A 13,602-nucleotide genomic window follows, 5' to 3' on the forward strand; every position below is an offset into this window, starting at 1 on the left:
GTGGCGCTCCTCGTGAAGATACCCAACACTATCTACTTGTCTGTCCTAATTACACTGTACTAAGAAATGATGCAGAATATTACAAACATGGATACAGCTTAAAGTCAATCTTATGTGGAAATAGTGAATTATCTGCTCTTGATAATCTAGCCATCTCAAAATCTGTCTACCTCTTCGTCACTGATTCTCTTAGATTTGATACTAAATGGGGTTGAGAATTACTAGCATTAAGAAAAATATTGGTTGTTTTTGAAACTTTAACCATTAACTAGTTTCATGTGCATTTACCCTGTGGTTTGTCATGTGACTATCCTCTATTAGAACTTTGGTTATTTACTGTTGTAAAATGCATTGGAGAGGCATTAACATAAGCTTCTAGCTTGTTTGCCAATCCACTCGTTTTTCACGGATAAATATGTTTAAACCATGTACATTGTGTCAGGTGCACTGGAGACTAGGCAAAGGGCGCTGATAATTGGCGGCTGCACGGGGGCTGACAGATTCCAGGGCTCTATTGACGAGGTCAGTAGAATAGGTGATCGATTAGAATATGTGAGATGTTTAAAAAGAAGAAATAGCTCCTTTTTGGACAAGGTAGATTCGTACAATCCCGGATCTAAACCACTGAGTTCAAACTTATTTAATTTCAGTTGGCAGTTTACTTCTGTAACCCTAGAACGCCCTAAGTCTGAACGCCCTACACCAGGAACTCCCTATGGCTGGAAGGATTTAATCCTTTACTATCCTTACACCCGGAAGGATATGAGATTTCACCAGTCTCAGTCTCGGGGACCATTTGATGAAACCAAGGGCGTGTTTACCGCAATGTGCTTCGTGTGAATCATGACACATTCGACTTTTATATTATTTTGTTGATTAAACTCGTTAAGCATATACGTGTCATAGCTCGTTTATTATGAAAATATATAATGCACTGTTTGCACACATTGTATTGATTGCATAGGACGCCTATGAAGGGCATATGGCACTTTAGCGCATGTAATTACCAATACACTATAATCAGTCAAATGCTCTCTCAATCATAAATAAGAATAAACTCCTCTTTGGTTAACGATGCCCTCCAACACTTCAGTCCATCAGATTCATTTCTGAAAGTGTTTTTTTCGTCCGAAGAAAAAGCCCCACAACGACTGCGTCCACAAAACACAAAATGGCCGCGACAGCTGATAGCCCCATCGGCCAGTCTATCCGGCCTCCGGCAGTATCTCGCTTGGGGTAGCGCGTGAGTCCAGCACATTTCTTGGCGAATACCGCGATGCCCACTAAAATGGCCGATCCTGGAACACAACAGTCAAGACATAGACTCCTATGTTCTAAAAAGGGGATATATTCTTGAAGTCAACCGTGGATTGTCTCACATTTAACCTAACGTGGATTACTAATTAAATGTGTACGATTAGGATAGATGCGAAAATAGCCTCGTCTCAAGTCGAAATGAAGCACCCTTTTACTGTTATTCTAAGAGAAGCCAACCAAACATAAGCTGCAGTTTGAACAACCAGCAAGCACACTCCACGCAGACTACATAGTCCAGAGAACACAGTCTACCTTGACATCAATCAGCTCTTATAACACACATTGACAAAATTCTACTCACACAACCAAGCCCAAACAACAACATACTCTTATAGCCAAGCCCAGACAACAATATACTCACACAACAAAGCCCAGACAACAATATACTCACACAACCAAGCCCAGACAACAATATACTCACACAACCAAGCCCAGACAACAATATACTCACACAACAAAGCCTAGACAACAATATACTCACAAAACCAAGCCTAGACAACAATATACACACACAACAAAGCCTAGACAACAATATACTCACACAACAAAGCCTAGACAACAATATACTCACAGAACAAAGCCTAGACAACAATATACTCACAAAACCAAGCCTAGACAACAATATACACACACAACAAAGCCTAGACAACAATATACTCACACAACAAAGCCTAGACAACAATATACTCACAGAACAAAGCCTAGACAACAATCTACCCACACAACAAAGACCAGACAACAATCTACTCACACAACAAAGCCCAGACAACAATATACTCACACAACAAAGCCTAGACAACAATCTACCCACACAACAAAGACCAGACAACAATCTACTCACACAGAAAAGCCCAGAAAGCAATCACCTTACACAACCAAGCCCAGACGACAATCCTTTCAAACAACAAAGCCCAGACAACAATCAACAATCAAGCACAACACACACTGAGAGCAATCACCTCACATTACACACCCTGACAAAATCTACTCAACAAAGCCCAACCAAAAATCTCCACTCGGATACTTGAATACTTGAAACGAATTTATTCCTACAATATGCCTTGACAACTACAATTGACAACAATATCCTCACACAACAATACATGACTACAATCTACTCACACAACAATACTTGTTTACAACCTACTCACACCATAATGCTTGATAAAATCTATTAACACAACAATATTTGGCTACGATATACTCCCAACAACAATATTTAACTACAATCTACTCACAGAACAGTACTTGACTACAATCTTCTCACACAATGATACATGACTAAAATCCACTCACACAACAATACCTGCCTACAATCTACTTACACAACAATACCAGCCTACAATCTACTCAAACAACAATACCTGCCTACAATCTACTCACACAACAATACCTGCCTACAATCTACTTACACAACAATACCTGCCTACAATCTACTTACACAACAATACCTGCCAACAATCTACTTACACAACAATACCTGCCTACAATCTACTTACACAACAATACCTGCCTACAATCTACTTACACAACAATACCTGCCTACAATCTACTCAAACAACAATACCTGCCTACAATCTACTTACACAACAATACCTGCCTACAATCTACTCACACAACAATACCTGCCTACAATCTACTCACACAACAATACCTGCCTACAATCTACTTACACAACAATACCTGCCTACAATCTACTTACACAACAATACCTGCCTACAATCTACTTACACAACAATACCTGCCAACAATCTACTTACACAACAATACCTGCCTACAATCTACTTACACAACAATACCTGCCTACAATCTACTTACACAACAATACCTGCCTACAATCTACTCAAACAACAATACCTGCCTACAATCTACTTACACAACAATACCTGCCTACAATCTACTTACACAACAATACCTGCCTACAATCTACTTACACAACAATACCTGCCTACAATCTACTTACACAACAATACCTGCCTACAATCTACTTACACAACAACACCTGCCTACAATCTACTTACACAACAATACCTGCCTACAATCTACTTACACAACAATACCTGCCTACAATCTACTTACACAACAATACCTGCCTACAATCTACTTACACAACAATACCTGCCAACAATCTACTTACACAACAATACCTGCCTACAATCTACTTACACAACAATACCTGCCTACAATCTACTTACACAACAATACCTGTCTACAATCTACTCAAACAACAATACCTGCCTACAATCTACTTACACAACAATACCTGCCAACAATCTACTTACACAACAATACCTGCCAACAATCTACTTACACAACAATACCTGCCAACAATCTACTTACACAACAATACCTGCCTACAATCTACTTACACAACAATACCTGCCTACAATCTACTCAAACAACAATACCTGCCTACAATCTACTTACACAACAATACCTGCCTACAATCTACTTACACAACAATACCTGCCTACAATCTACTTACACAACAATACCTGCCTACAATCTACTCAAACAACAATACCTGCCTACAATCTACTTACACAACAATACCTGCCTACAATCTACTTACACAACACTATCTGCCTACAATCTACTTACACAACAATACCTGCCTACAATCTACTTACACAACAATACCTGCCTACAATCTACTTAGACAACAATACCTGCCTACAATCTACTTACACAACAATACCTGCCAACAATCTACTCACACAACAATACCTGCCTACAATCTACTTACACAACAATACCTGCCTACAATCTACTTACACAACAATACCTGTCTACAATCTACTCAAACAACAATACCTGCCTACAATCTACTTACACAACAATACCTGCCAACAATCTACTTACACAACAATACCTGCCAACAATCTACTTACACAACAATACCTGCCAACAATCTACTTACACAACAATACCTGCCTACAATCTACTTACACAACAATACCTGCCTACAATCTACTTACACAACAATACCTGCCTACAATCTACTTACACAACAATACCTGTCTACAATCTACTCAAACAACAATACCTGCCTACAATCTACTTACACAACAATACCTGCCTACAATCTACTTACACAACAATACCTGCCAACAATCTACTTACACAACAATACCTGCCAACAATCTACTTACACAACAATACCTGCCTACAATCTACTTACACAACAATACCTGCCTACAATCTACTTACACAACAATACCTGCCTACAATGTACTTACACAACAATACCTGCCTACAGTCTACTTACACAATAATACCTGCCAACAATCTACTTACACAACAATACCTGCCTACAATCTACTTACACAATAATACCTGCCAACAATCTACTTACACAACAATACCTGCCTACAATCTACTTACACAACAATACCTGCCTACAATCTACTCAAACAACAATACCTGCCAACAATCTACTCAAACAACAATACCTGCCTACAATCTACTTACACAACAATACCTGCCTGCAATCTACTTACACAACAATACCTGCCTACAATCTACTTACACAACAATACCTGCCTACAATCTACTTACACAACAATACCTGCCTACAATCTACTTACACAACAATACCTGCCTACAATCTACTTACACAACAATACCTGCCTACAATCTACTCAAACAACAATACCTGCCTACAATCTACTTACACAACAATACCTGCCTACAATCTACTTACACAACACTATCTGCCTACAATCTACTTACACAACAATACCTGCCAACAATCTACTTACACAACAATACCTGCCTACAATCTACTTACACAACAATACCTGCCTACAATCTACTTACACAACAATACCTGCCTACAATCTACTTACACAACAATACCTGCCTACAATCTACTCAAACAACAATACCTGCCTACAATGTACTTACACAACAATACCTGCCTACAATCTACTTACACAACAATACCTGCCTACAATCTACTCAAACAACAATACCTGCCTACAATCTACTCAAACAACAATACCTGCCTACAATCTACTTACACAACAATACCTGCCTACAATCTACTTACTTGCACAAGAGTGTACTCCTACTGCAAGGTCCAGCGAACAAACTGCTTACATAACAATGCTTGACAGCAATCTACTCCTGAACAATACTGGACAACAACGTACACAAAACAACAATTCCTGGCTACAATCTACTCACACAACAAAACGTGACTACATACACCACCACCACCACCACCACCAACAACAACAACAACAACAACAACAACAACAACAACAACAGGTAGTGAACTTTGGATGTCGGAACTTACCTGCCCCTGCCATTAAACAAACAAACAGCCGATACAGCACCACAGACCACTTGTTCTTGAAAACCGAGAGAACGTAGCAAGCCACTGCTGCAGCCGCGAACACAGCAGCCCCAACCTCGAACACTTTTGTTACTTGCAACCATGCTGAAAACAGAGATCAATTATAGACTTGGAATGGTAATCTCTATATATAAAGGTAAGTCAGATCCAAAACAACTATAGAGGCATTACTTTAACATCGTGTATGGGGAAAATACTTGAAAAAGTCATTTTAAAAAGATTGGAACAATTGTGCAACATACACTGTCCATTTGTTCCAGATCCTCTACAATTCGTATTCTGAAAAGAACATGGAGCTGATATGTCCGTATTTACATTACATGAATGTATTAATTATTATCTATCTAACAAATCATGTGTATACGCTGCTTTCCTTGACAATGTAGAAACCTTCGATCGTATCTGGCATGCTGGTCTCTTTGTAAAACTGTATGAACTAGGCATAAAGGGGAAACTGTGGAATCTTCTCTATCAAAGTTACAGCAATAGCTATGCGTATGTCACATACAGTAGCGAAATGTCAATTAGCTATCCTATCAAACAAGGTGTAGGGCAAGGACGAGTACTGTCCTCATGGTTCTTTCTTGTTTATATCTGATCCGTGAACTTAGGAGAAAAGACTGTGGTCTTGTTATATATGCAGCTCAAAATTCCAGTTATCCTGCTCGCTGATGGTACTACACTAGTCAGCGCCACACCGAAAGGACTACAAGTTGCTCTCAACACTGTTACACAATATGTTTCTGATTGGAGATTAACATACAATGTCACCAAAAGTCACGCACTGGTATTTAGTAGACTGATATCCCAACAAACCCCCACTACGTTCCAGCTGGGCATTGTTCCCATACAAATATCTGAAAGTGTTACGTGTGGGGGAGTAATTCTGAACTCAAAACTAACATGTACAAACATGATAACGCGATGCTGCCAAAGAGCAAGACGCACAGTCAGCTCACTAAAATCTGTAGGATTAAATAGCTATGATCTCCATCCCATTGTATGTGTCAAAATATGGCACAGAATGATTCTCTCCACTGGTTTCTATGCATGTGAGTTGCTCAGTGGCATACGCGCCAGAGATACCATTCAGTTAGAGAATACTCAAAGGCATTTTGCTAGAGTCATTCAAGGTTTAGACCGCAAATCATCAACAGACACTACAATAGCTAACCTAGGAATGTGGTCACTAACAGGATTCATTGACAAGTGCAGGCTACTTCTCCTCGGAAGGCTTTGCACAAACTCATGTTTTTCTACCATGAAACATATAGTATGTTCGTACTTAGCGATAGCCAATGTTCATACAAATACTAGCACCAGTATATGTGATACAATGATATCAACTGCCTCTAAGTACAACCTTCATAATGTCATTTCGATCTTTATCAGTACTGGAAAATAGGTGGAAAAGCAGATTATTACTAAGAGAAGATCTGGTCAGATACTTTTTTGGTTGAGTCCCATCTGGGATTCGAAGAGTGCGGGTTCGAATCCCGGATGGGACGCAACCCAAATAGTATTAGAATTTGTACCTTACAGTGAAAGTGAAATCCCAAATATGACATATGGTAATATTAACGACCGTTGTAATTATAGACCGGTTACTTTGACATCTTGCTTATCGAAAGTCTTTGAAAAATGTGTATTTAAATGTGTCTTTAATTTCATGAGAGATAATAACTGCCTTTCAAACTTACAATCTGGATTTATTCCAGGAGATTCACCAGCGTATCAACTAACACATGTGTATAATTTTATTGCTAAAGCTATAGATAATGGAAAAGAAGTTAGAGCTGTATTCTACGATATAAGCAAGGCACTTGATAACGTTTGGCACAAAGGAATTATTCACAAGCTTAAACCCTGTGGAACATTATTGAAATGGTTTGAAAGTTACCTACAATATGTAAGGCAGAGAGTAGTTATTCAGGGTAAAAAAATCAGAATGCAAACCGATTATAGCCGGAGTTCCCCAAGGATCAGTTCTCGGGCCTCTTCTATTCTTAGTATGCATTAATGACATAGTTGATGGAATCGAAAGTAATATACGTCTCTTCGCAGATGATACGTCGCTCTACGTGAAAAATTGACGATCCTTTTACAAGTGCGTCTACTCTAAACTCAGATCTAGACAGTGTATCCCAGTGGGCAGAAACCTGGCAAGTTAAATTTAATCCAAACAAAACTGAAACCATCCAATTCTCACGTAAAAGTGAACATTCCGTAAAACCTCCCCTCACCATGAATGGTACGGTCATAAAAGAAGTTCAGACTGAAAACCACTTAGATATTACCTTTCAGGATAACTTTGGCACTCCCACATAAATGAAATGACCGGCAAAATTAGCCCCATGATAAATTGTTTTCGTAGTTTTAAATATAGGCTGTCACGCAAAACATTGGAAACAATGTACAAATCCTTTATTCTACCATTATTTGATTATTGTTGTCATCTATGGGACAATGGCACAAATGAGCATTCCTTGTCACTAGAACACCTTCACTTAGATGACATGAGCCATGATAACTTGTACAATGAGACAAATCAAACCTCCTTAGCGAAAAGAAGAGAAAGATCCAAATTAACATTGTTTTATAAAACGATAAACCAAATGGTTCCTGATTATCTTTGTGATCTTGTTCCAGGGATCGTATCTGACAATAATAATTATAATCTTAGAAATAATGAAAATTACCAAACTATCAGATGCAGATCTGCAAATTATCTACCCGATACAGTCAGACTGTGGAATAATCTACCTACTAATGCGACTAGTGCTTCTTCTGTTGGACAGTTTAAGAATCAAATCACACCCCGCACAAATACCGATATTAAGTTTGATCTAGACTATGATAGTCGATTCTGTCAAATAATACAGTCGCCTTAGGTTGGGATGCAGTGACTTAAACAGTGGCAAATACAACCGTTTCATTTCTAATAGTACTTCTTGTTCCTGCTCACATGTTCCTGCTCACATGTTCCTGGGGATGCTTTCCATTATTTCTTCACGTGTCCTAAATATTACAGTATACGATATGAATCATATTCCTGCGGGACATGCTGAATGGCAGTAATTCATTTTCATATCAGACAAATATGGATATTCTTCACACAGTCCACCAGGTCATCATTGCATCAAAACGATTTGATTCTTAAAAGTTTTAGTAGGTAATAACTTCTTTGCATAAACTGGCCACGAAACAGAAACAAATATGATCAAATATTAGTAAAGCTACTATGTTTACTTTTAATATAACTTAAAACTGATCATACAATTGCAATCTGTTCTTATTTTGATGACTGATTTGTTTATCGTACGAAACATTCTGACTCATCTAAAATAACAATACTATGTCAGTGTTCAGTAATATCATGTAAAATTTGCACGTACAAATGTGAACAAAACATGTATTCTGGAGAGGCATTAATATAGGACATACAGGCTTTTATTCCCAATCCATTTCCAAGTGAATACATTATGTTTAAACCACATAAAACTTTGACACCTGTCGGGCTTACATGAACAACAAAATTACTTACACGCATAACTGCTCTGTAGATATTCTGTTCGAAGCTCACACGAACATGTTAATACATGTTGGATAAATAACTTCAGTGAATGTAAGTGTTACCGACATACTGAAGTGAATGTAAGTGTTACCGACATACTGAAGTGAATGTAAGTGTTACCGACATACTGAAGTGAATGTAAGTGTTGCCGACATACTGAAGAAAATGTAAGGGTTACAGACATACTGATGTGAATGTAAGTGTTACCATGTTACTGAAGTTTAATGTAAGCATTTATGACATACTGAAGTGAATATGAGTGTTACAGACATACTGAAGTGAATGTTAGTGTTAGAGACACACTGAAGTGAATGTAAGTGTTACAGACATACTGAAGTGAATGTAAGCGTTACAGACATACTGAAGTGAATGTAAGTGTTACCAACATACTGAAGTGAATGTAAGTGTTACAGACATACTGAAGTGAATGTAAGTGTTACAGACATACTGAAGTGAATGAAAGTGTTACCGACATACTGAAGTGAATGTAAGTGTTACAGACATACTGAAGTGAATGTAAGTGTTACAGACACACTGAAGTGAATGTAAGTGTTACCGACATACTGAAGTGAATGCAAGTGTTACAGACATACTGAAGTGAATGTGAGTGTTATATACATACTGAAGTGAATGTGAGTGTTACAGACATACTGAAGTGAATGTAAGTGTTACAGACATACTGAAGTAAATGTAAGTGTTACCGACATACTGAAGTGAATGTGAGTGTTACAGACATACTGAAGTGAATGTAAGTGTTACCGACATACTGAAGTGAATGTAAGTGTTACCGACATACTGAAGTAAATGTAAGTGTTACAGACATACTGAAGTGAATGTAAGTGTTACAGACATACAGAAGTGAATGTAAGTGGTACCGACATACTGAAGTGAATGTGAGTGTTACAGACATACTGAAGTGAATGTAAGTGTTACAGAGATACTGAAGTGAATGTAAGTGTTACAGAGATACTGAAGTGAATGTAAGTGTTACAGACATACTGAAGTAAATGTAAGTGCTACAGACATACTGAAGTGAATGTAAGTGTTACAGACATACTGAAGTGAATGTAAGTGTTACAGACATACTGAAGTAAATGTAAGTGCTACAGACATACTGAAGTGAATGTAAGTGTTACAGACATACTGAAGTGAATGTAAGTGTTACAGACATACTGAAGTGAATGTAAGTGTTACAGACATACTGAAGTGAATGTGAGTGTTACCGACATACTGAAGTGAATGTGAGTGTTATAGACATACTGAAGTGAATGTGAGTGTTATAGACATACTGAAGTGAATGTGAGTGTTACCGACATACTGAACTGAATGTAAGTGTTACAGACATACTGAAGTGAATGTAAGTGTTACTGACATACTGAAGTGAATGTTAGTGTTACCGACATACTGAAGTGAATGTAAGTGTTACCGACATACTGAAGTGAATGTAAGTGTTACCGACACACTGAAGTGAATGTAAGTGTTACAGACATACTGAAGTGAATGTAAGTGTTACCAACACACTGAAGTGAATGTAAGTGTTACAGACATACTGAAGTGAATGTGAGTGTTACAGACATACTGAAGTGAATGTAAGTGTTACAGAGATACTGAAGTGAATGTAAGTGTTACAGAGATACTGAAGTGAATGTAAGTGTTACAGACATACTGAAGTAAATGTAAGTGCTACAGACATACTGAAGTGAATGTAAGTGTTACAGACATACTGAAGTGAATGTAAGTGTTACAGACATACTGAAGTGAATGTAAGTGTTACAGACATACTGAAGTGAATGTGAGTGTTACCGACATACTGAAGTGAATGTGAGTGTTATAGACATACTGAAGTGAATGTGAGTGTTATAGACATACTGAAGTGAATGTGAGTGTTACCGACATACTGAACTGAATGTAAGTGTTACAGACATACTGAAGTGAATGTAAGTGTTACAGACATACTGAAGTGAATGTTAGTGTTACCGACATACTGAAGTGAATGTAAGTGTTACCGACATACTGAAGTGAATGTAAGTGTTACCGACACACTGAAGTGAATGTAAGTGTTACAGACATACTGAAGTGAATGTAAGTGTTACCAACACACTGAAGTGAATGTAAGTGTTACAGACATACTGAAGTGAATGTAAGTGTTATCGACATACTGAAGTGAATGTAAGTCGAGCAATATTCCGACAGCCCCAGTCTTGGTATGTAAGTGTTACCGACAGCCCCAGTCTTGGTATGTAAGTGTTACCGACAGCCCCAGTCTTGGTATGTAAGTCTTACCGACAGCCCCAGTCTTGGTATGTAAGTCTTACCGACAGCCCCAGTCTTGGTATGTAGGTGTCACCGACAGCCCCAGTCTTGGTATGTAAGTGTTACCGACAGCCCCAGTCTTGGTTTGTAAGTTTTACCGACAGCCCCAGTCTTGGTATGTAGGTGTCACCGACAGCCCCAGTCTTGGTATGTAAGTGTTACCGACATACTGAAGTGAATGTAAGTCGAGGAATATTCCGACAGCCCCAGTCTTGGTATGTAAGTGTTACCGACAGCCCCAGTCTTGGTATGTAAGTGTTGCCGACAGCCCCAGTCTTGGTATGTAAGTGTTACCGACAGCCCCAGTCTTGGTATGTAAGTCTTACCGACAGCCCCAGTCTTGGTATGTAAGTCTTACCGACAGCCCCAGTCTTGGTATGTAAGTCTTACCGACAGCCCCAGTCTTGATATGTAAGTGTCATCGACAGCCCCAGTCTTGGTATGGAAGTGTCACCGACAGCCCCAGTCTTGGTATGTAAGTGTAACCGACAGCCCCAGTCTTGGTATGTAAGTGTCACCGACAGCCCCAGTCTTGGTATGTAAGTGTTACCGACAGCCCCAGTCTTGGTATGTAAGTGTCACCGACAGCCCCAGTCTTGGTATGTAAGTGTCACCAACAGCCCCAGTCTTGGTATGTAAGTGTCACCGACAGCCCCAGTCTTGGTATGTAAGTGTCACCGACAGCCCCAGTCTTGGTATGTAAGTTTTACGGACAGCCTCAGTCTTGGTATGTAAGTGTTACCGACAGCCCCAGTCTTGGTATGTAAGTGTTACCGACAGCCCCAGTCTTGGTATGTAAGTGTTACCGACATACTGTCTTGGGTGAATATTTCACAACGTTTGATGTGCAATAACACATGTTTTGATCAAGGAGCGTCAGAGACGTTGCTCGGCCATGGTTTCATCATGTAAGGCCTCGCTGAAACTCTGGTAGACATAAGGAGAGCTGGTATTTTACCATTTGAGGCATGCGTGGCAATGGTGATGCCTCATGTAATACCACTCCGTGACTTGTAACATACATTCCCATTTGTGTGAGTTGGGTAATTGACAAACCGCTGCATGTATATGTGAAGGATCCCACCTATGTGGCAGGATACGCTTCACGAACACCTGTAACCATCAGTACTCGATAGTGATTCACCAGCTTTGCTCATGTTGTTGTCGAAATCGAGCAGTTACACCCTTGCTGTTAGGAAGGGTTTTGGGCTTTAGTAAAGTGAAGTAACGTTGCAAGTCCTGTAGTGTAAACTTACCGAAAGTGCCGGTGGCATCTGTGACTTTCTCCGTGCAGTCATCGTCCACACATGATATTGTCCTCCATATTCCATACTTAACTGTCTGGTTGGAAGTGGTCCGGGTCTCGACGATCCACCAGCCGGGCGTAAGCAGGCCAGACAATTGGAAGGCAATTGATAGAGACGCGAGTAACATTGCTACCAGATCTACTGACAGCATTGTAAATGGGTTGTTTAGTGACGAGTGTATGTAACAGGTACTTGCCACAAATGTCTCACATTAACTTAATTGCATCTTCTTCACAGCTACATTGTATTACAGCCTTAGACAACCTTGCGCGTCGAACCAATGAAGTTTAGATCATCGGTGCAGCAGTCGACAAAGGTAGTTTGTTGCAGGACAAGAACAGCCGACTGACTGGCCGGCAGCTGGTGCACAGATCCGGCCGAGCGGTCTACGGCCACGTCAGGGGGAGGTGGACGTAAGAGCCTGGTGGATGGATTGAGGAGTAGTAGCGGGGCCACGCGTGACGCCAGGTGGCTGTCACGACTCACTGTACGTGAGGAAGTCGCGGGGCTGGAAGCATGGAAGAGGGAAGTGAAGCGTGTTTACTCTGGGATCATAGGATCAAATATACAACAAAAATAGTATTAACATGTCAAACAACATAAGCTTGTTATTAGCCGGGGCTCAGGTTCCCTCAATATGGAAAGATATGAGACAGTCCAGTGCAAGTGTAACAAATTTCAGACTTCTTGGTTAAGTCTGGGTGTCCGGAGACAAACACATGCATTTAGTG

The 13,602-nt window shown here is 39.6% G+C and overlaps 2 protein-coding genes across 3 annotated transcripts in view; one reads left to right on the forward strand and one right to left on the reverse strand.

Moving 5' to 3' along the window:
- LOC137261173 (uncharacterized) overlaps positions 1-894 on the forward strand; it is a 17,934-nt gene extending 17,040 nt beyond the window's left edge. For both annotated transcript variants that reach the window (XM_067798880.1, XM_067798879.1), the window contains exons 10-11: positions 443-522; positions 651-894. In XM_067798880.1, the coding sequence (XP_067654981.1) occupies positions 443-522; positions 651-686 (116 nt within the window). In that variant the 3' untranslated portion in view covers positions 687-894. The remainder of the gene's footprint in view (positions 1-442; positions 523-650) is intronic.
- LOC137261183 (uncharacterized) lies at positions 858-13,249 on the reverse strand. The gene is made up of 3 exons (XM_067798888.1): positions 12,821-13,249; positions 5,618-5,761; positions 858-1,298 (listed from the first exon to the last, which is right to left on the reverse strand). Exons 1-3 carry the CDS (start codon positions 13,020-13,022, stop codon positions 1,090-1,092), a joined length of 555 nt encoding a protein of 184 aa, XP_067654989.1. The 5' UTR covers positions 13,023-13,249; the 3' UTR covers positions 858-1,089.
- Between the last annotated feature and the right edge of the window lie 353 nt (positions 13,250-13,602).

This window comes from Haliotis asinina, chromosome 14 (assembly GCF_037392515.1).
Source record: "Haliotis asinina isolate JCU_RB_2024 chromosome 14, JCU_Hal_asi_v2, whole genome shotgun sequence".
NCBI lineage: Eukaryota > Metazoa > Mollusca > Gastropoda > Lepetellida > Haliotidae > Haliotis > Haliotis asinina.

Coding starts and splice junctions, on each gene's coding strand:
- LOC137261183 (XM_067798888.1), bottom strand. CDS start 13,022: ATGCTGTCAGTAGATCTGGTAGCAATGTTACTCGCGTCTCTATCAATT. Junction 5,762..12,820: donor AGATGCCACCGGCACTTTCG/GTAAGTTTACAC, acceptor CTCTGTTTTCAG/CATGGTTGCAAGTAACAAAA. Junction 1,299..5,617: donor TTGTTTAATGGCAGGGGCAG/GTAAGTTCCGAC, acceptor GTTGTGTTCCAG/GATCGGCCATTTTAGTGGGC.